Here is a 21,014-nt window from a genome sequence, read left to right on the forward strand (position 1 = left end):
GGTCCCCTGAGCACCGCCAGGGGTAATTCCTGAGCGCAGAGCCAGGAGTAACCCCTGTGCATTGCTGAGTATGACCCAAAAAGCAAAAAAAAAAAAAAAAAAAAAAAAAAGTCCTGAGCATCACTGGGTATACACTCCCTTCATCTTGCAAAAAAACCCAAGAAAAAAATTGGGAGCCAGAGAGATTATGCAGTGGGTACGGTGCTCACCTTGCATGCAGTTCACCTGGGTTCGATCCCCTGCATCCCATATGGTCCCCCAAGTCCACCAGAAGTAATTCCTGAGTGCAGAGCCAGGAGTAACCCCAGAGCACTGCCAGGTGCAGCCCCCAAAAACCAAAGAAGGTGATTCATTCTTCTGAAAGATGCCTGCCTAAGGGATCCTTTCTGGAGACTGAAGCATTCAGGTTTACAGCATGGCACAGTACTAATGCGTACTAATGCCCTTAGGGAGCATTAAGAAGAGGATTTTTCCACTTGCTGGAAGGTTGTTTTTTTTTTTTAATTGCCATTAAAAAAAAATCCTTTGTCTGCATTTATGCCTTGATGTATTGTGTGAGAGAGATTTTGGAACTCCAAAATTCCAATGAAAAAGTTCTTAGTGCAGCTACTTCAGTTGAGTTGTTGGGAACTCCTTCAACTTGAAATGCAGTGAAAAATGGCATTAGTAAAAGACCAAAACAGGTCAGTGTATGGGTCTAAAAGAGGAATGTTTTCTAAGTTGCTTCACCCAGCACATGGAAACATCATAAACAGCACGGTGGAAAAACTTGGAGCTGGGGCTGGCTGAATGAAAAGCAATCCTCTTCAAGGAGCAGCTGGTCTGAAGGATGAATGGGACGTGTCTGAACAGGCCAAATTATATGGGTTTTTTCCCTCTCCTCCTTGTGAGAAGGAAATCTTGAATATAAATCATGGCTTTCAAACAGTATTTATCTTCTAAAAATAAGTCCCGAGTTTCGAAGAGTTATTTACCAAGGTTATATAAAACACTAAAAGCACAGTTTTGACTTTATTTCAGTAGAATCCTACAACCATGACCACTATCAGCAAATGTACTGAAGACAAGTCAGTCATTGGGGCTAACTGTGGTCGAAAGGAAGGTGTCCAAATTGTGGTTTCTTAAACCCCCAAGGGTTTACTTAGCTGAAGAGATAAGGCACACAGAGAAAAACAAAAAGATAAACTGCAGCCTGGGTTAAGTAAGTAATACAGGAATGCAGGGGTTTTGCAGTGTAAGGGATGGATAAAGTTCTGGTAGTTTGACATAGAGAAGAAAAAAATCCAAGGTCGAAATCTTAGTGCCACTGAGATTAGGGATATTAGGTAGATATTATGCAATGTTTGGAAACCTCTTACCCCTCAAGAATAACCAAATCAAATGGTGTTAACAAGTTAAATGTTTGGATTTCTACTGGAGAATCCTGTGTTTGGCAATGTGATCCTTAGGTAACTTTTTGGTCTGATTTTCTTATTTGTGAAATAGCCCCCCCCCCTTTTTTTTTAACTTTGCTTTGGTCAAAGAGCTGCTTATAGGCCCAAATAAGTCAGTATTTCCTTCCATCTTGCAAAGTACCTAGTATTTCTGTCAAAAGATTAGTTTAATAGTAATAGTCCTCTAGTTTTAACATGGAGCTATGTGTAAAGAATCAACTAGCTACTACCCAAAGTAATCAACCCTACCTCTTTGAAGAGGCATAAAGACTCTCTGATTATTAAGCTAATTATACATGACAAATTATTATTGCCTTCAGAAAATCAGATCAGGATTTCAGCTGGTTTCATTTTTTTGTGTGCTATCCAATACCTACAGGCAAACTCAATTGTCATGGTTTTGATATATTTTGTATCATAGACATCGTAGGGATTATCTTCAACAATAAGAGACCAAGACACCAGGAATCAAACCTGGTGCTTTGCCAAACAGGTGTGTGGGAGTCAGGCTTGCTAGAAGAGGGCACTGGATCATTTCTCAAAGCCTGGAAATATCCAGGTCCTATCCCAGACACACATACACAAACTCTGTGGAGGAACAAGGAGCCTGCATTTTTATTTTATTTATCTTATTTGTTTTGTTTTATTTTGTTTTGGGGCCACACCTGGCGAACCTCAAGGTTTACTCCTGGCTCTGTACTCAGGAATTAGTCCTGACAGTGCTTGGGGGAATCATTTGAGATGCTGGGGATCAAACCAGGTCAGCCTTCCTGCTGCACTCTCTCTCTGGCCCGGAGTCTGTATTTTTAATACCCACTCCCTAGGGGGTTCTGTGCACGCCCAATGCTGAGATGACAGTATTCTTACTGTAAACTCCAACTGTTTTTTTTATTTCCTTAAATCAGGAGTCAATGGAAGACTTCACCCCAATTCTCTCTGGAGAATTTTGCAAACTCTGAGGTACTCTAGAACACAGGAGGTCTTCTTTATTTGTTTTGGGGTTTGGGGTCGCACCCAGTAGTGCTCAGGGCTTACTTCTGGCTCTGTGCTCAGGAATCACTCCTGGCAGTGCTCAGGAACCATTGTATGTGTGTGTGGGGGGGGGGGGGCAGGGGGGATCAAATCCTGGTTAGCTGAGTGCAAGGCAAGCATTTTACCCTCTGTACTATCTCTCCAGCTGTCTTTATTTATTTTTTTAATTTTATTGAATCACCGTGAGATAGTTACAAGCTTTCATGTTTGGGTTACAATCACACAATGATCGAACACCCAGCCCTCCACCAGTGCACATTCCCCACCATCAATATCCCCGGTATACCACACCTTTCCCACCCTCCCCCTGCCTCCATGGCAGACAATATTCCCCATACTCTCTACTTTGGGGCATTATGGTTTGCAATATAGACACTGAGAGGTTATCATGTTTGGTCCTTTATCTACTTTCTGCACACTTCTCCCATCCTGACTGGTTTCTGTCTTTATTTCAGTCCCATCATTCCTAAAAGCAGAATGTAAGGGAAGTAAATCCAAGATACAGGCAGATTTCAGGGGAAAAGGCCCCGCCCCCCCACACACACACACACACTCCATTAGAAAGAAATACTTTCTGGTCCTTGCCTTGCCCCCTTTGGATATCGGAGGTCAGACATTTGTCTCAGGGATCAAACCTCTCCCCTCCAAGGAGGCGGCTGGACAGTGGGAGGGGAGGATGAGGGGTTATTTCTCTCTGTTCACCACTGCCAATCTGTTTCCAGAAGCCCCTCTGGATCAGAAACAAGGTTTTTGAGGGAAACCGGAACAAAAGCAACATAACAGGAAATAACTTTTCTTTACGCGTGTACAGCATATAGAAATTCTGCTAAGTATTTTAAAATACAAATTTAGAACCTCCACACCCCTCATTCTCAATGAATAATCCCTCCCAAGACAGGTTATTAAAAATCATGAAATCAGGGTTAGTTAGCACAGTGGTTAGGGCGCATGCTACTATGCCCAGGTTGGATCCTTAGCAGACACGGCCTCCTGAACATTCCAGGTGTGGCCTGGAGCCTGGAATCACAGGTCCGAGTAGCACCCTACCTCTGGGTCTCTGCACTGAACCTGCAGCCTCATGGGCAGAGACTTGTAATGAGTGAGTCAGGGTTCCCCAAGTACTGCCTGGAAGGCCCCCAAACAAAAACAAAACTGAAAAATACAAAATTTAAAAATCTACGAAAACAAAAATGGCACCTAGGCTCACCTTCACAAAATGACAGACTTACAGGGTGACTTTACCCAGAAGAATTTCCTTTTTTTTTTTTATATATAATTTTGTTTTTTAGACCACACCAGCAGTGCCCAGTTCTTGCACCAGGATCACTCCTGGCAGTGCTCTGGTCATATATGGTGCCAGGGAGAGAATCTGGCCAACAGCCTACAAAGCAAGTGCCCTACCCGCTGTATTACCTCTTTAGTTCAGAGTGGTTTTCTTAAAATCCATGAAAATTGCTTTTGTTTTCACTTGAACTAGTGGTCAACTTACAAAACGCAAAAATAAACCTCAAGTCAAAAATTCTTACACAAGAACCCAAGTTTCCAAACATTCTTGAAGAGGTGTAAGCCTGCTAGTACAAGGTAATCATTGGCAAATGCTCGGTGGTGTCCTTCAGATGAGGTGCCTGTACAAATAAATAGCAGCCACCTCTGGAATCGTCCCTAATCCCCACTGGGTCCCCATGTCATCCGTGTGCATAGCCCTTGACCTCACCAGGGGAATAAATCAGCTGCATGCTGTCACTCCCGAGAAGGGCAGTGACCTTCTCAGCAAGGGGGACAGGGGCCGGGAAAAGACTAGAACCAGACCAACTGGGTTTTTGTTTTTCTGCATTTCATTTACAAATAAAGAAACTGATCTCTCAATAAATCCCAGAGGTATCTGAGTTGGCCCAGGCGTGAGGAAGGTATAGTCATATTACTTACAACTTCCCGTTTCTACTGCCCTCAATCCCCACTCACCTGGTGTGTAGAGCACGACCAACAGTAAAAAAATACAACAGTCACCAACCAACCACCTTGCAGTCTCTGGTACTAACCCTGAGTTACCTCCTCAACCCCTAGAAATAAGCAGGACAGTACCCAGCACATTCTATAGAGAGGCAGGCCGAAAATCACTGCAGCAACCTAACTTCGCAGTTTGTGGACTCTGAGTGCAGGAACTAAGAAGTTAAGTTTGGTATTTGCCATAGAAGTTCCCTTTATGCCTCAGTTTGTCTGATGAATGCATGGCTCTAGACAAGTTATTCCTGCAGCCTGAATTTTCTTATTGGGAACGTAGAGCCAACCAACTTTGATCTCAAAAGGGAAGATCTAGAAATCAGGTTGGGAGCTAATCTCCTACAGTTACGCTGTGTTAAAATCAGATGAGTAATAATACTAACTGTAGCTCAGCTATCTTCCTAGTTCTTAAGTAAGAAGATAATAAAGTGATGGAGGAGGAATGCGAATCAAGTTTCATTTTCAGTAGGCAGTACCCAGTGAGGAGGCAGACAACCTGCCCATCTTCTGGGGCCAGTAGGCACTGAGTGCATCCTAGGCAAGTCGCTCTTCCTCTAGTTATGGAAGGAAGGGAACAGCACGTTCCCTACTTCAGAAGGTTATCAGGACAGTTACAAGTGACTCTGAGCACCTCAGTACCAGGATGATGTAGAAACAGGTCTCGTACATTTTTGTTATCTAGTCTTACCTTCCAAGAGACCTCAGTGGAATGGAAACTTAGGTGCACACTGAACATGACTAATGGGGCACAAAGTCGCAGGCAGAAGGTGACCTGGGCAGCCCTGAGCAGTACCCACCTCTGTTCTGTTGGATACTGGTTTTCAGGCATCATCTTTGGCATCTGCAGGGGCTGATGTGGTGGCCGAGGGACCGCGAAGGTTTGCTGCTGTGGTCCAGGTTCTGGAAGTGAATGAGGGGTAGGGGCGGGGCCCACACCTTGGCCTGGGCCAGCTGCAGGGGCATGTGCTGAGGTGGGCAGAGTGGCCTGAGGTGGGGGAAACAGGGAGTTCTGGTGGGTGGGGGACAGGGGGGTGGTGGGTGGGGTTAATGGCTTGAACCCAGAGGGAGGCTTCCTATCGTAGGCACTGCAAACAGAAAAAGAGAAGGAACCATTAAGCTGCAAGGAAGCCATTAGCCTGGGCACCAGGGGCCTGTGGCACTCCAGGCTGCAGCCCAGGTTGCCAGGAAATGACAGCATTAACATAGTTAAAGTGCTGGCAGCCCTGAGGGAATATTTGTACCTCTGAGAAGTGACAAACACACTGCGTCACAGGGACTTGTTTAACACTTCGAGTGATTCTTCTCAAAGATAATTTTAGCCACTGCTTCCGGTTTCTTCCCCCTCCCCCCCAACTCCCCTTTCTAAAAGAATTCTCCACATACGTGTGTGAGCGAGTGTGTGTGTGTGTGTGTGTGTGTGTGTGTGTGTGTGTGTGTGTAAAAGCTCTGGTGGGGTGGAAATGGGGGCCTTCTCACCCAAGTATCCCAGGGTTGCTAGGAATCAGCCAGAATCTTTGTTGCAGATAAATTTCTGCTGGTAACATTGCTTGAATTAACAACTCTTCTCCTCCCCGCTTTTTGGGCAGTGCTATGTTTATCTTCTAGAGCAAAGAATGATTTAAAATTAAAGCTTCAAGCCCGGGGCTTGGATCTAGTCTTAAGTAAAGGGCAACAGGCATTGGGACTTTTTCATATATTCTGATTTGAAGATTACTTCTTTGGTGCTTAAAGTTCACATTAACATATGATAGACATGAAGAGGTATATATTCCCTCCCTCGAAGCCGAAGATCAAACAGTCAGTATTCAAGGTCCTTCCCCTGAGGAAGGGTCCAGCCCCGGGGAATCAGTTCCTGCTGAGCTGTTTTCCTGGTTTTATGTGTGCACGCAAGGCACGGACCCAGACACATTGCCAGGATCACATTGCCAGGGTGGGCAGCGGCATGTACCTGAAATAGACCGGATGGCTACTCTTGGGCCAGTCTTTCCGGGGTCCCACTTACCAATAGTTGTAGAGGCACTTTTCTCCATAGTTAGCACCAAGAGCTTGCTCGTGGCTGCAGGACGACAGCTCGGAGGAGGGGCTATGCAGCTCCCGTTTGATCTTGGTTGGCGGTGGGGCATGAAGCACCACTGGAAAAGAGGGAGAAGGGAGGAACAGAGAGAGCAAAGTCAACAAAGAGCTCCATGGGTCTTCCTGCACCCCCAGCTCACCCACTGATGAGGGAACACATGGCAAATCACGCCAGTGAGTCAAACCTTTCAAGCCTTCCATCTGAAACGAATGAAAAGTTCTACCAAGTCAGAAATCATCCCCAGACACTTTAGTCAAGTCTCTTCCTACCCGTCCTCAATTTCTTTGGTGTAGGGGCTGTATCCCAATGGTTCTGAGACGCTTGAAAATCAGGAAAGGGGCCAAAGCAATAGCACAGCGGGGAGGGTGTTTGTCTTGCACAAGGCTGACTCGGGTTCGATCCACGGCATCCCATATGGTCCCCTGAGTACCATCAGGAGTAATTCCTGAGTACAGAGTCAGGAGTAACCCCTGAGCATCGCCAGGTGAGGCCCCAATAAAAAGAAGATCAGGCCAAGTGATGGCACTTTGAGACAGATGTGATGACGGCATGCCAAGGGATGCAGATATGAAGAATTTTTCTTCCAAAAAGGACACAAGGGACTCAAAAACATATCGATTGACATTGGGTTACCCAAAAACTCAAAACCGTTGCAGCAAATAGAGCAGCCAGAGGCATGCTTACAAAATAAATGTGACTTTTTAAAGTTCTGCTTCCAGCAGCTCTGGTCTTTCAGTTCTGGGTTAGAAATATTCAATTTTGGAGCTGGAGCAAATAGCACAGCAGGTAGAGTGTTTGCCTTGCACGCAGCTGGCCCGAATTCGATTCCCAGCATCCCATATGGTCCCCTGAGCACTGCCAGGAGTAATTCCTGAGTGCAGAGTCAGGAGTAACCCCTGTGCATCGCTGGGTGTGACCCAAAAAGAAAAAAATTTAAAAAATGAAAAAGAAATATTCAATTTCTGGGTATTTAAAAGAATTTTAAAGCAAAGGAATATTAACAGACTAAACCACAAATGAGGAAAGGCTGATCTCAGTCAAAATGCTAGCAATCTTTGTACTTATCACATCTACTATACCCAATGACCCATCAGGAAGAGTAGTTTTCAGAAATCATCCTCTTAGATAACACCCATTCATGAATTCATGAGACAGTATGCAGAGCTATTGCTTTTCCTGTATATTTCAAAGCCAACTGAACAGTCCTCTTTTTTTTTCCAATGGGGAGGGGGAGAGTGATGTCAGACCCAGCAATGCTCAGGGGTTACTCCTGGCTTTACACTCAGGAATTACTCCTGGTGGTGTTCGAGGGACCATATGGGATGCCAGGGATCAAACCCAGGACCTCAACATGCAAGGCAAATACCCCACCCACTGTACAATTGCTCGGACCCCCGCCCCCAAATATTCCCTACATGATTCAGAGAGGGCTAAGCAATGAGTTTTTCCAAATCATTTACTTCCATACAGAAGCCACATCAAGCCAGACAAGGCTTTGCCGCTCCTGTTTTACCTAGAAGTAAATTCATTTTAGAGAAGGCATTTCAGGACTGTCTTCCAGTTAGAACTGCTATTTTCCGCCAGCTATCTTAGAGGGCGGGGAAGAGTTGAGTGAAGCTTCAGAGGCAGTCACTTTCTACGTATCAAAGGTCTCGTTAAAAAGCTAACCACAGTCAGTGCGCTGGCAACCCACTACAATTTTGTTTGACTCAGTAATTACTCCTAAAACACTTTAAGAAGTTTGGTTAACTCTTTGGGATTATACCAGGTCAAAGTAGCTAACTGAGCATCCCATTTCTGTCTAATAAGTCTGAACAATAATCTGGCCAACTGGTTTCCCAGAGGCCTCCTCCAAGGTCTATTTCTGAGTCTACAAATTGCAGACGATGACTACATTAGAGATGACAAATGTATAAAGCAAAGTTCTACCAGTGATGACTAGAAAGGACAGTTTTTCTTAACTGCTTTCCTACACAATGCCAACTGCTTTTTCTGAACACATGAACTAAGTTCAGAACCAGCAGATTATATTTAGAAGCCATTAGAGTCTCTCTTGTGATTTTTTGATGATGACATCATGGCAAGCAACCCTCTATTGTTATCAAATGTTTTCAGGCATTCAGGCCCAAGTAACAGTCAAGCCTGTTGCTACACCATTGTTAGTTAAATGTGAAAGAAGGCAGGTCAGCCAACTCACATGGGAACTGGAAAGCAATTTTTCCACCACGAAAGAGTGGCTCAGCCCTGTTTTCGTTCATGGCCCTGCATCTTACCATCTTCTAAAATGAAAGTCTTGGAAAATTATGGAGAAAAAGGACGACGTCAATTGAAAGAGAAGTTACACATCCTTGCAAAGTCTGCTTTTCTTCCTTTATTTGTTCACTGTTATATCTAAGTTTGAATGTAAGCAGATATAACATTATTCCATTTTCTTATTTCAGGTTTTAGAAATGTTTTGACATTTTCACAATATTGTAATTGAAGTTAATAGTTCTGATGACAAGACTACCATCACAGGTTAAAAACAAAGTTGCTCACAGAGGAAAGACTTATCACGGCCTCAGGAATCACATACTCATTTTGAAACAAAACCTAAACTTCCAGCTAACTCTGATGTCTTGATTTTTTCAAATCTACAGAGCACTTTTAACATACTACACTGTGCTGACCATCTATTATAAATTTTACTACTCATTGGCCCCTCCCTCCCACCTGTATCTGTTTATCTGGCATTTTTTATTCCCTATGGCTTTCTTAAAGGAAGACTTTGAGGGGCCGGAGCGATAGCATAGCGGGTAGGACATTTGCCTTGCACGCGGCGGACCCGGGTTCGATCCCCAGCATCCCACATGGTCCCCCTAGTGCCGCCAGGAGTGATTGCTGAGTGCAGAGCCAGGAGTGACCCCTGAGCATCGATGTGTGTGACCCAAAAGGCAAAAAATTTTTAAAAATTTTAAAAAAAGGACTTTGAAAAAAAATTGGTTAGTACTGTGGTCTGAATATTTGTGTTCTGTTCCCACCCCAAATCAATATATTAAAATCTTTATGCTCAATGCGATGGCCTTTGGAATATGATTAGGTCATGAGGTCAGACTTTATAAACCAGACTAATGCTTCCTCCATCTGTTCTACCAGGTGAAGACATAGGAAGAAGTCTGTGACCCTGAAGAGAGACGTTAGGTATCATGCCAGTACCATGTTCCAGGACCACCAGAAAGGTGAGAAATAAATTTTTGTTGTTTCTAAGCACACCGGTCTGTGGTACTCTGTTACAGCAATCCCAAAAGGAGCTAAGACAATGAGGAATTGGATGGATTTTATTTCCAATGTATTCTTCACTGTGAAGGCAGGGACCACATCAGTATTTTCCCCCCCTCAGAAACTATGAAGGAGAGAGAAAGAGAAAGGATCGTAGCAGTAAGGAGAACCAAAAGCTGCCGAAGCAATTAGGGGAAGAAGGCACAGCCCTCCACCCAACGCTACTGCCGGGTCAGAGGGGTACGTGAGAAGCATGAGCGCGTGCGTGAGTCAGAGGTCGTGATGCGCTCAAGACAGAAACTCAGAAGCTCGAGAAAGGCTCCTTTCTTTCAGCCAATTCTCTCATTTGTAAAATGAGATATGTGACGCTGTCTTAAGAAATGAGGAAAATGGCACAGCACCTCGCAGATGGTGCTATGCTGCTGTGTAATTATACACCGAGCTTTCAAAAATAGAGTATTTACCTTCACACAGTCGACTTACTAAATGATGACAGAGACCTAGAACTACAAAATGTGGCAATGAAACAAAATTGAAAAAGGATCATGAACTCCTGAGGATGTCTGAAGAGTAATGCCAAAAAGGAAACGAAGAAAAGACTATTTGATAAACATCTCCCATATTTAGAAACTCTGAGTTTAAGCATAGATTTATAGAATTTATGGGTGCACAAAGCCAATGAGCCTGACACAAACTATGGTTAGTATGGGCCACTTGTTCCAAAGATGTCACTCTTTCACTCGTTCCTTCCCTGAGCATTTTCTATGGGCTTGGAGGTGCTGAGGATCAGACGGTAAAAGCGTAATAGAAACGGTCCCTTTTATCAAGGCATGCATCTTGGGTAAGGGATTTGACTTTTAGCATACTCTTCCAGACAAAGTTAGTGCCCAAGTCCACTTAACTCAGGTCCTTACTTTTATGGCTAAGGACCTTGACATCAAAAGGAGTTAAGAAAACGCTCAAGGTCTTAGTATAGCGATTGTTAGAGAAAGGAAGAGCTCTTTATCATCACTTGGTAATTAATCACACAGAGAAATGCGGACATTTTACTCATTTTGTATCTTAAAGGTAGAAGATATAAACATTTTCTCAATTTAATAGAACAGAAATACACTTTAAACTGGTTAAGAGGAAGTGCTCTATAACAAAAGGAAAATGGATGATAAAAACGTATACTTTGAGAAAAAAGGGCAACTCGACCAAGAAAACACAGATAGCCAAATCCACTCCAAGACTTCCACCTTCCTTATCCCTGGACCACCAAAATACTTTTCCAAAAGTCTTCCCACACTATGGGCAACAATATCTGACTCCAATACCCTTTACTTGTAATATCTGCTTCCCATTCTAGTGCTCCGCCCAAAAGAATTCACTCTTGAGCCTGGAGAGATAGTACAATGGGTAGGGCACTTGCCCTGCACACCGTCAACCTGGGTCATATTCCCAGCATCCCATATGGGCTACCAAACACCATCAAGAATGATCCCCAAGTGCAGAGCCAGGAGTAACCCCTAAGTAACCCAGGGTATGGCTCCAAAACGAAAGAAAGCAAAAACGACACCATCAACAACAAATGTCAACCAAAAGAACTCACTCTTACATACTCCAGCTTACCAAAATCATGTGCTCAAGGAGGAGGCTGCAAGCACTTGGGAAGACGTGGCATCTTCCAGTGTGGGTGAATCTCATACTCACTAGCCAGAAACCACACTGTCGCCATGGATACCATCTTTCTCCCTAAATGTTCTGCTTTTTCTGATACTGAAGCTAGATATTTTTCTCTTAATACTTCTTCTATTGTAAGAACTTTTTGAGTAAGCTGTCTGGAGGCCTATGTGACTTAAAACCCTACACGGATGGGTGCACAAACATAAATATGTTTTTGTTTGTCAAGAGTGGAGAAAATAAGGGTGGCGGCTGACAATATTTAATTCAGCCCATATTTGTGGGTATGTACTACAAATACATACTGCATTGTTTGTAGACCACCAGAACACCATAATGTTGGTATATGATGTTCACAAGTCATCCAATTTAATTATAAGTTGCTCTTCTTACTAGGAATCCTGAAGTTTTCTATCTAACCAGTGCCTCTAAAAAATTCAGAACAGGGTCTGGAGTGATAGCACAGCAGGTAGGGCTCTTGCCTTGCACGCAGCCAACCCAGGTTTGATTCCAAGCATCCCATACAGTCCCCCAAGCACCGCCAGAAGTAATTCCTGAGTACATGAGCCAGGAGTAACCTCTGTGGATTGCCAGGTATGACTCAAAAAGAAAAAAAAAATTAAAAAAAAAAAACAAAAAATCCTAGTCAATGAAGAAAGTCATGAAAAAAATAAAAGGCAAAAAGGAAACAATGATTATTTATAGATGCTTTGATTGGGTACATGGAAATTTGGGGGTGAAGCACCCTGCACTCAGGAATTACTCCTGGCGGTGCTCAGGGGAACATATGGGATGCTGGGAATCAAACCCGGGATGGCTGCGTGCAAGGCTATTCCTCCAGCCCCAGCAAAATAGTTTTTATTGAAAGATGCTTACTCAAGAAGTGTGAGGGGGTAAAATTTACTTTCAAGAGAGAACATGAAAAGAAACACAAAAAACAATGTGTAAAATAACCAATTCCATACACAGTAACAGGTATTATGTTTTAACACAAAATTTAAAAATTCCCAATGGCAACAACAAAAGTCCAATTCCAATAAGTAACAAAATCAAATACCTAGCAATACATCAAATAAAAGATATTTAAGATGCTCAAACTGAAAAATCATGAAGCACAAAGAACTCTCCATAAATGGAGAATTATATCATGTCTGTGATATTAGAAAGATATCAATTTTCCCCCAAAGTTCTAATTGAAATATCTATGCTATTCCACACTATATAGCACTGTACAAAAAGAGACAATTAAGAAATTTAAACTACACTTTGAGATTGTGTGGATCTCACAAATATGTTGAACAAAAGCTGACAGATTAAAAAAAAGGCACCATCATACGAGTTTACTTCTGCAATGTTGGAAAAGACAAAATTAATCAAAGGTCTTTTAAAGTCAAGATGGAAACTCCTCTTGAATCCAAAGATAAATCCCTTTTGGGGTCAAAGGAACCTCCTTGTGTTTCAATTTTCTAGTTTAGTTTCTGGTCTTAGTTTGTTTTCAAAAAAAGCAGCCCTATACTGGTTAAATAGCATCATACAAACACTTGCTGTCATACCAAGCCAGGGCCCCTCCCACCCCCATTTTTTTTGGTTCTGAGCTCAGGGATCACTCATGGCTGGACTCCAGGGACTATATGAGGTGCCGGAATCAAACCCAGGCTGGTCTTGTGCAAGGCAAATGCACTACCCACTGATCTACCTCTCCAACCACTCGACTTACACTAAGATTTCCAAATTTTGGAAAATCCTTCTTCTACGACTGGTGTGGAAATAATCTTCCAAAGAAATAACCAAACTGTTTTAAGGATTAAAAAAAAAAAAGACATATTAGCCCATTCAAGATAAGAATTCCCTCTGCTGCTGACAAAATCTGTTTCCTGCCCACAAGTAGAGGCCTGTGAACCCTTTCCAAGGCGGCTACCCGGTGCCAGCGCTGGCAGCAAACTTCACTATTACGGCACTAAGAAGGAAAACAAAGAAAAACATTTTTGTTGAACGTTATGATGAATGGCAGCTTGATTCAAAAGGATTTCTTCAAAGGACAAAAATTACCTGGTTTTATTAATAAGCTTTTCCTTTTGGGTTTTAGAACCATCAAGGTTTCAACTTGCCAGACTTTTGCTGATATGTACGTAGGTGCAGCATGTTAAAGTGACTGATTACCCGGTATACTGATCTGAGTGAGGGAAATCTAAACTCGTCCATCTTTCTTCCACTCCACACAGAGTTTCTGCTGCCACCCACCAGTGACCACTGGGCAGCTGTGTATGGGGATTTTTCTCCTCCTTCCTTCAGTTCCATCACCTTATTTAGGGACATTCTTCCCTTTTGTAACGTACTCTGGGGAGAGCCTTGTTTCGTTACACACAATAGCTATGATCTTACTTGACACAAGAAGATGTGTCTCATGATAGAAGCTGACTGACACACCAATACTTGCCACTAAATGACATGTCCCTGAGGCTATGTCTCAGGTCTGCCAGGCCAGCCTTCACCTCCAGGGCCCTCACACCTTCTAGATGTGTGACGCTAACACATGCACATGGGGCCAGAGATTCAGGATTCTGGATCTGCAATTTTAACAGTGACAGCCTCAAGGAGTAGCACACCACATCCTATGGGGTGTAAAGTAAAAGGCAGCCAATCTCAAAAAAATAAATTTAATTAAATATATGTATAAAAAGCATGCAAAGCTCAACCTTTAACAACATGTTAGTAATCTCTTATACCAGGGCTTAATGGCTCCAGGATGAAATACAACAATCTTCAGACTTTTCTCTAAGAAAATTATTTTGGATCGATTTGAACAGATTACTCATAATAAGCAATACAAAATAAAATTATTAGGTCCTGCTTTGGGGTACACTTTGCGGGTTGTGGTGAAAAATTCAAACTATGGTGGTAGGAATGTATAATGGTTATGGGATTGGTGTTGGATAGTCAATGTAATAAATTAGTGTGAACAACTTTATAAAAATAAAATTTAAAAATTAAAGTGATGTGGGGCTGGAGAGATAGCACAGCGGGTAGGGCGTTTGCTTTGCACACGGCTGACCCGGGTTCGATCCCCAGTATCCCATGTGGTCCCCTGAGCACCGCCAGGAGTAACTCCTGAGTGCAAAGCCAGGAGTAACCCCTGTGCATCGCTGGGCATGACCCAAAAAAAGAAAAAAAAAATTAAAGTGACGTTCTAATTCCTCAGCTTACTACTTCCCCCCCCACCAACCTCAGGTACCACACATCTCCTAGGCCAGGGCTGCTTTTTTATTTTTATTTTTTGCATTTTTTAAATTAAGGCACAACAATTCACAAAGTTACTAATATTTGGGTTTTAAACATATTATGGGGTTGGAGTAATGGTACAATAGGTAGGGCGTTTGCCTTGCACGTGGCCAATCCGGGTTCAATTCCCAGCATCCCATATGGTCCCCCGAGCACAGCTAGGAGTGATTCCTAAATGCAGAACCAGGAGTATCCCCTGTGCATCGCTGGGTGTGACCCAAAAAGAAGTTAAAAAAAAAACCCACCATATTATGTTCCAGCACTGATCCTACCACCGTGTCTTTCTTCTTCTCTCCAACAGGGCTACCTGGTTCCACCCTCCACTCACCGCCCCCTGCCACCTTCACAGGCACCTTTTAAAATCTGGTTGTTGAAGTGTGGATCTCTTATGTGGTCCCTGTGGTCTGGATATTCAGCTGTACCTCTTCTTTGTACCTGCAATGTCCTCGGATCCCCATGGCCCCTGCTCCCTGTCGCTTCCCATCTATCTCTTCTTCCCCCCTTATTATTTTTCCATCTCTGCCCTACTTCGCCCTATACTCTGGGGTCAAAGGTCATCAAGACATCTCCCCTTGAAACACAGCACTCCCTCAGCCAAGTTCTTCTACATAACCTAATAAGTGAGATCATCCTATGTTTCAGACCGGGAAGTTTTTTCACCCGAGAAATGAAACAGGTCGAATGGTGCCAGAAATATTTGAGTCTTATTCTGTAGTTAAATTTGAACTGAGTTTCAGTCAATGTTTATTCTGATACTTTTTACTGTCACCATTTTTTGGTGACCCTCTCTCTCTCTCTCTCTCTCTCACACACACACACACACACACACACACACACACACACACACACACACTCTTAACTGTTCTGACCCACAGTTTTTAAAACTAGCTCTTACACCACCACCATTCCCTTTCATTTCGCTCCAGTGGAAAGATTAGGTATGGGATCTAGTTCAACAATGGGGACATCAGGGTCTCAGCCGGAACCATGTGCCCCCTCCCATCCCTCCCAGTGAGTGGAGCATGAGTAAAGACTAACAAACAGGAAGACACGTTAATATTAACATGGCTCTGACAAAAGAGAACGGAAGGGAAGAGAAGGCACATCTTCCCCAGAAACCGCCCCCCGAATTACTGTACCTTTCCAGATGACCCCACTGGCCGAGACCAGAGGACTTGCCACGCTTGAGATCCACCACTGAACCCAAAGTTTTACTTTCCAACATAATTCTGCCCACTTTTTTTTAAGCTCTGTTTTTGGTTTGGTTTTTTGGTTTTTTTATTCGGGGGTGGGGCAAAGTATGAGACACCACTCAAAGGTAGGAAAGAAGCGAGTGGCAGAAACAATGTTCACCTTTAAAATTTTATCATATTACTAAAGGGGTCAGAAATATTTCTTCATTTTAGGCTGAGAGGATGAGACATTCTCTTTAAGCACAAACCACATTCCTAGTATCTCAGTGTTCTCCGTAATTGCTCTGGCAGCACTAGTGAATGACAAGGACAAGAGATAATATACCCTGTTCTGGGGCCTCATGAGGCTCCGGGAGATAAAGTAAGTGGAGAGGTTCTGGCACCCAGAAATGAGTATCTGGAAAAGAAGGTGCCTTCTGGATTTACAAACCAAGAAAGAAGACATGATCAAACTTGTTCAAAGGGTTAGCAGGAATTCTGCCTGGCAACAGTTTCCAAAAATAAAAAATTGAAATGCTATCAAATTTATTTGAGGGTGGGGCACCAGTATTTAAGACCAAATTGGAGAAATCTAGGGGAATGCACCAACATTCTTTAATGCCTGACATAAATTAACATTTGTAAGCAAAAGTTGAATACTGGGGAAAATTGAATATGGTAGAAAAATCACCCATCAATAATAAAATCAACAATTTAGTAAGCAGTGCTAAGAAATTATAATGTGCCCTCCAGAGTTTTTTCTTCAAACTGCACCTACAGTGGCTGACTCACAGCCCTCTATCAAACTCTTTTACCACCAAGGTCAACACAGTAAAGTGGATGAGGAGTGAGAGAACAGACCGAACAAATTTGGGGTCCAAAGTCAGCATTTCTCTAGCCCGTTTTATACTCATACAAATCCCCACAAGAGAGTCCCTCGGAGCCAGAGAGACAGTCCAGCAGGTAGGGCACTTCCCTTGCACATGACCCACCCAGGTTTGATTTCCAGCACTCTATATATTGAAGCACCTATATGGTCCTCCAAGCCTCGCCAGGAGTAATCCCTGAGCACAAAGCCAGGAGTAAGCCCTGAGTAGCGTGGAGTTGGCCCTAAGCCAATAAACCTCCACTCAAAATAAATAAGCTGCTACAGAATAAATTGGCCAGAAGAAATTTTTTCTTAAAAAAAGCCAATGTAATGGAGGACTTAGGGGACAGATAGGCATACTGTTGTAAACTGAATACAACTTTAAAAATAAACATAATAGGCACATATGCTGCCTGAGCTCATGTGCTACTTGCGCCCCGCGTGGCCGAGCACATGTGGGCTGAGCACATGTGTCACCGCATCTCCCTCTTGAGATGTGTACTTTCATTTCTTTTGTGTCTAATGCTAGGATGTGTGAAGGGGCTCTCTCCGCCCTTGGAGAAGCACCCCTGTTCTCCCGAGTACTCTCTCACTCTCTCGCCCTCCACACCTTAAAAATCCTCCAAGTAAAATCTATTTATTTCAAAAATTAATTAAAAAAAACATAAATAAATGCCAAGTGTCTTGGCTGAATTCAAAATCAAAAATGGTATCTATCACATCAAAAAGAAAAAGTAGTGCTTGCATGGATGCAGAGAGAAAAGGGACTCTCCTTCACTGCTGGCGGGAATGCTGACTGGTTCAGCCTTTCTGGAGAACAATATCGAGATTCCTCAAAAAACTAGAAACTGAGCTTCCATATAATCCAACGATGCCATCCCTGGGAATATGCTCCAGTGACCCAAAAACACAATGCAAAAAAGCTATCTACACTTGTGTGTTCGTTGCACCACTATTCACAATAGCCAGGATCTAGAAACAACTCAAGTACCCAAGAACAAGTGAGTGGATAAAGCAACTATGGCACATTTAAACAATGGAACACTACGCAGTTGTTAGGAAAAATAAGGTAATGACATTTGCTTCTACAGGGACAGTACCATGCTTAGTGAAATCAGTCAGAGGGAGAGGGATAAAGATCAAATGATACCACTCATTGGTGGGATATTAAAAAAATCCACATAATATTGAATTATACACACAGACCGTAGAAACAAGGTCCAGGTTAGACAGCTGCCTCAAAGGGGAGGGGAAGTGCAGTTAGGACAGAGAAGTTATAACAAACAGCTGGAAATGATCACTCTGGACAAAAACAGAGTGCTGAAAAAGGATTAGGGGATATGCACAATACCCTTCAGAAACAGTACTGCAAGCCATAGTACCTAAAAAGAAAAAAAGAAAAGAGAGAGAAAGAAAGAAAGCGCCACAGAGGCAGGCTGGAGGGGTGGAGGCAGGGTGGCTGAGTGGAAAGGAAACTGCAGGCATTGGTGGTGGGAAATGTGGGGGGGGGGGGGGTAGGGACGGGGAAGGGGGGATGTGCACTGGTGAAGGGAAGGGTATTGGAACACTGTATGACTAAAACTTAATCATGAACAACTTTGTAACTCTTTATCTCCTGGTGATTGGATTTTAAAAATATAGAAGAAAATGCTACCTGTATCAGTTATGAAAGACAACTGAGTGAATACAGGGGACTAATCCTGAATATTACTGAGGACCAGTTCATTTGCTGGGCCAGAGAGACAGCATACAGGCTAAGGTACTTGCCTTGCATGCAGCCAAGCCCAGTTCAATGCCCAGCACCACAGATCATTCCCCTAGGAGATCCATGAGCACATAGCCAAGAATAGCCCCTGAGCGCTGCCAGGTCTGGCCCCAAACCAGACAAAGGTTATGTAGATGCATGTCCTTAACCTTTGGAGAGGAATACCAAAGTGTTGAGAGGGGTAAAACGTCATAAAATATACAGCCTGCTTTTGAATGAGTCAGAGAGGGAAAACATGTATACACAGAGAAATGAAGCAAAAGTAGCAATACATTTTAAAGATAGATTGGAGCTGGAGCGATAGTACAATGGGTAAGGCATTTGCTTTGCACATGGCCGACCCGGGTTCGATTCCCAGCATCCCATATGGTCCCTCAAGCACTGCCAGGAGTTAATTCCTGAGTGCATGAGCCAGGAGTAACCCCTGTGCATCGCGGGGTTAAAAAAAGCAAAAAAAAAAAAAAAAGAGCATTTTAAAGATAAATTAATAAAAGAGACACAATATCCCATTCCTCAAAGATACTTAGAGAAAACAAATTCCTTTACTTTAGGATTGATGAAGGGGTCAAAGGTAGATGTGCTAAGAACTTCAAAAGCACTCATTCTCAATATGAAAAAGTTAGCTCTACCCAAAGAACTGAGTATCACCCTGGTGGTAAATTTGAGTTCCCCAGGGTGTAGATTGACTGTGAAGTAGGACAATTCATCAACTGACAATTACAGAAGCCCTTCCTATGTGGCTAATACAATCTGAACAATAAAGAACACGGGAACCAAAATAGGAACTGAGAGAGCTAGTTCCTGGAACATCTGGCTCCAGGAATCAGATTTCTCCTATGCAGTAGGAAAAAACTTACAGTCAGCAGTAAAGCAGCTTCACAAATTGGTGTGTATAGAAAAAAAAAATCTATTTTCATGATTTAAAGCCTGGAGCAACATAATCAGCTCATGGTATAGTATTTGAATTGATCATCAAGCCATGAGTATGGAAAAGATAGAGCCTTACAAATAGGGTTTTGGGTTACACTGATATAGGAAATAGACCATCCAAGGACTGAAAGTCTTTTGGGGATGGGTAGGGAACACCTCCTGCAGTGCTCATAGCTAACTCCTGGCTCTACACTCTGAGATCATTCCTGGCAATGCTCATAAAACAGTATGCAAGCACCCTACCCACTATACCATTCCTTGTCCCAAGATTCAAGTCTTGATGATCCTGTATGAAAATGGGGAATACAGGCTAGAGAGATAGCACAGAGGGTAGGGCATTTGCCTTGCACGTGGCTGACCCAGGTTCGATTCCCAGCATTCCATGTGGTCCCCTGAACACCTCCAGGAGTGGCTCCTGAGTTCAGAGCCAGGAGTAACCCCTGTGCATCGCTGGGTGTGACCCAAAAAAGAAAAAAAAAAGAAAGAAAATGGGGAACACTAGAGTGAAATTATACCCATAAAATGAGTCAAGTTTTGGTACAGTGTGGATAGATAACCTTTCAAACGGTAACAGGTCATATCAAATATGAAAATGAAGAAATGAGTCCTTTTGTGGATCCAAGGCCAGGAATACTAATGGTAAACATCTATTGAAAATCCTAGACATGGGGCTGGAGTGATAGCCCAGGGGGTAGGGCGTTTGCCTTGCACGTGACCCACCTGGGTTCAACTCCTAGCATCCCATATGGTCCCCTGAGCACTGCCAGGAATAAGTCCTGAGTGCATGAGCCAGGAGTAACCTCTGGGCATCGCCAGGTGTGACCCAAACCCCCCTCCCCCCAAAAAAAGATAGACATAAGGGGTCAGACATAGTACAGTAAGTAGGGTCTTTGCCCTGCCTTGCACACAGCTGACTCATTCAATCTCAGGTACTGCATATAGTCCTTTGAACAGGCTCAGGAGTAATCCCTGAACGCAGATCCAGGATGGAGTCATAATGCCACCAGGTGTGCCCCTCATTCTCCCCCCACCAAAAACAAAAAGAAAAACAACAACGGGAATTTACTTGAAAGACTGGAATCTAAGTCTCCAAAAATCCTGCTCCCAATTTACAATTAGGTAGGCAGAAAAATCATTTCCATGTAAAGACATCACTTTTCAATTACTTTACTATGCTGAAAGTGGAAATACAGTGACTTTAATACAAGAGTTAGAAGTTAAAGAAAGGAAAAGCAGCTTAGAAAATAACTGGCACAGTTTTGAAAATATATATTCTAATATAAAGATTACTGGTAGAGAGTGGTATTTGAAGCATCTCTATGACCAGCAAAGGCAGTAGAATTTCTTCAGGTTATAAGCATTAAGGTTACTAATAGAGTTTCTCCCATCTAGGTTTAAATTAGACAAGAGGTATAACCCCATAATAGCTTTAAACCACTCTGCTCTGTAAGTTTCCATTCCATTTTCTGTTTACCTCTGATAATCCTGAATCTCTGCCATGGACTGAAAGCACCATGCACCAAGGTTGTGCCACAGA

At 43.1% G+C, this 21,014-nt stretch overlaps 1 protein-coding gene across 1 annotated transcript in view; it reads right to left on the reverse strand.

The window, feature by feature from the left end:
* Positions 1-21,014, reverse strand: part of ETV5 (ETS variant transcription factor 5) — a 72,379-nt gene that overhangs the window by 31,175 nt on the left and 20,190 nt on the right. The window contains exons 6-7 of the mRNA XM_056121453.1: positions 6,469-6,598; positions 5,264-5,551 (exon numbers count right to left, since the gene is read on the reverse strand). Coding sequence (XP_055977428.1) covers positions 5,264-5,551; positions 6,469-6,598 — 418 coding nt within the window. The remainder of the gene's footprint in view (positions 1-5,263; positions 5,552-6,468; positions 6,599-21,014) is intronic.

The sequence above is a fragment of the Sorex fumeus genome, unplaced genomic scaffold (genome assembly GCF_029834395.1).
Source record: "Sorex fumeus unplaced genomic scaffold, SorFum_2.1 ptg000044l, whole genome shotgun sequence".
Taxonomy (NCBI): Eukaryota; Metazoa; Chordata; class Mammalia; order Eulipotyphla; family Soricidae; genus Sorex; species Sorex fumeus.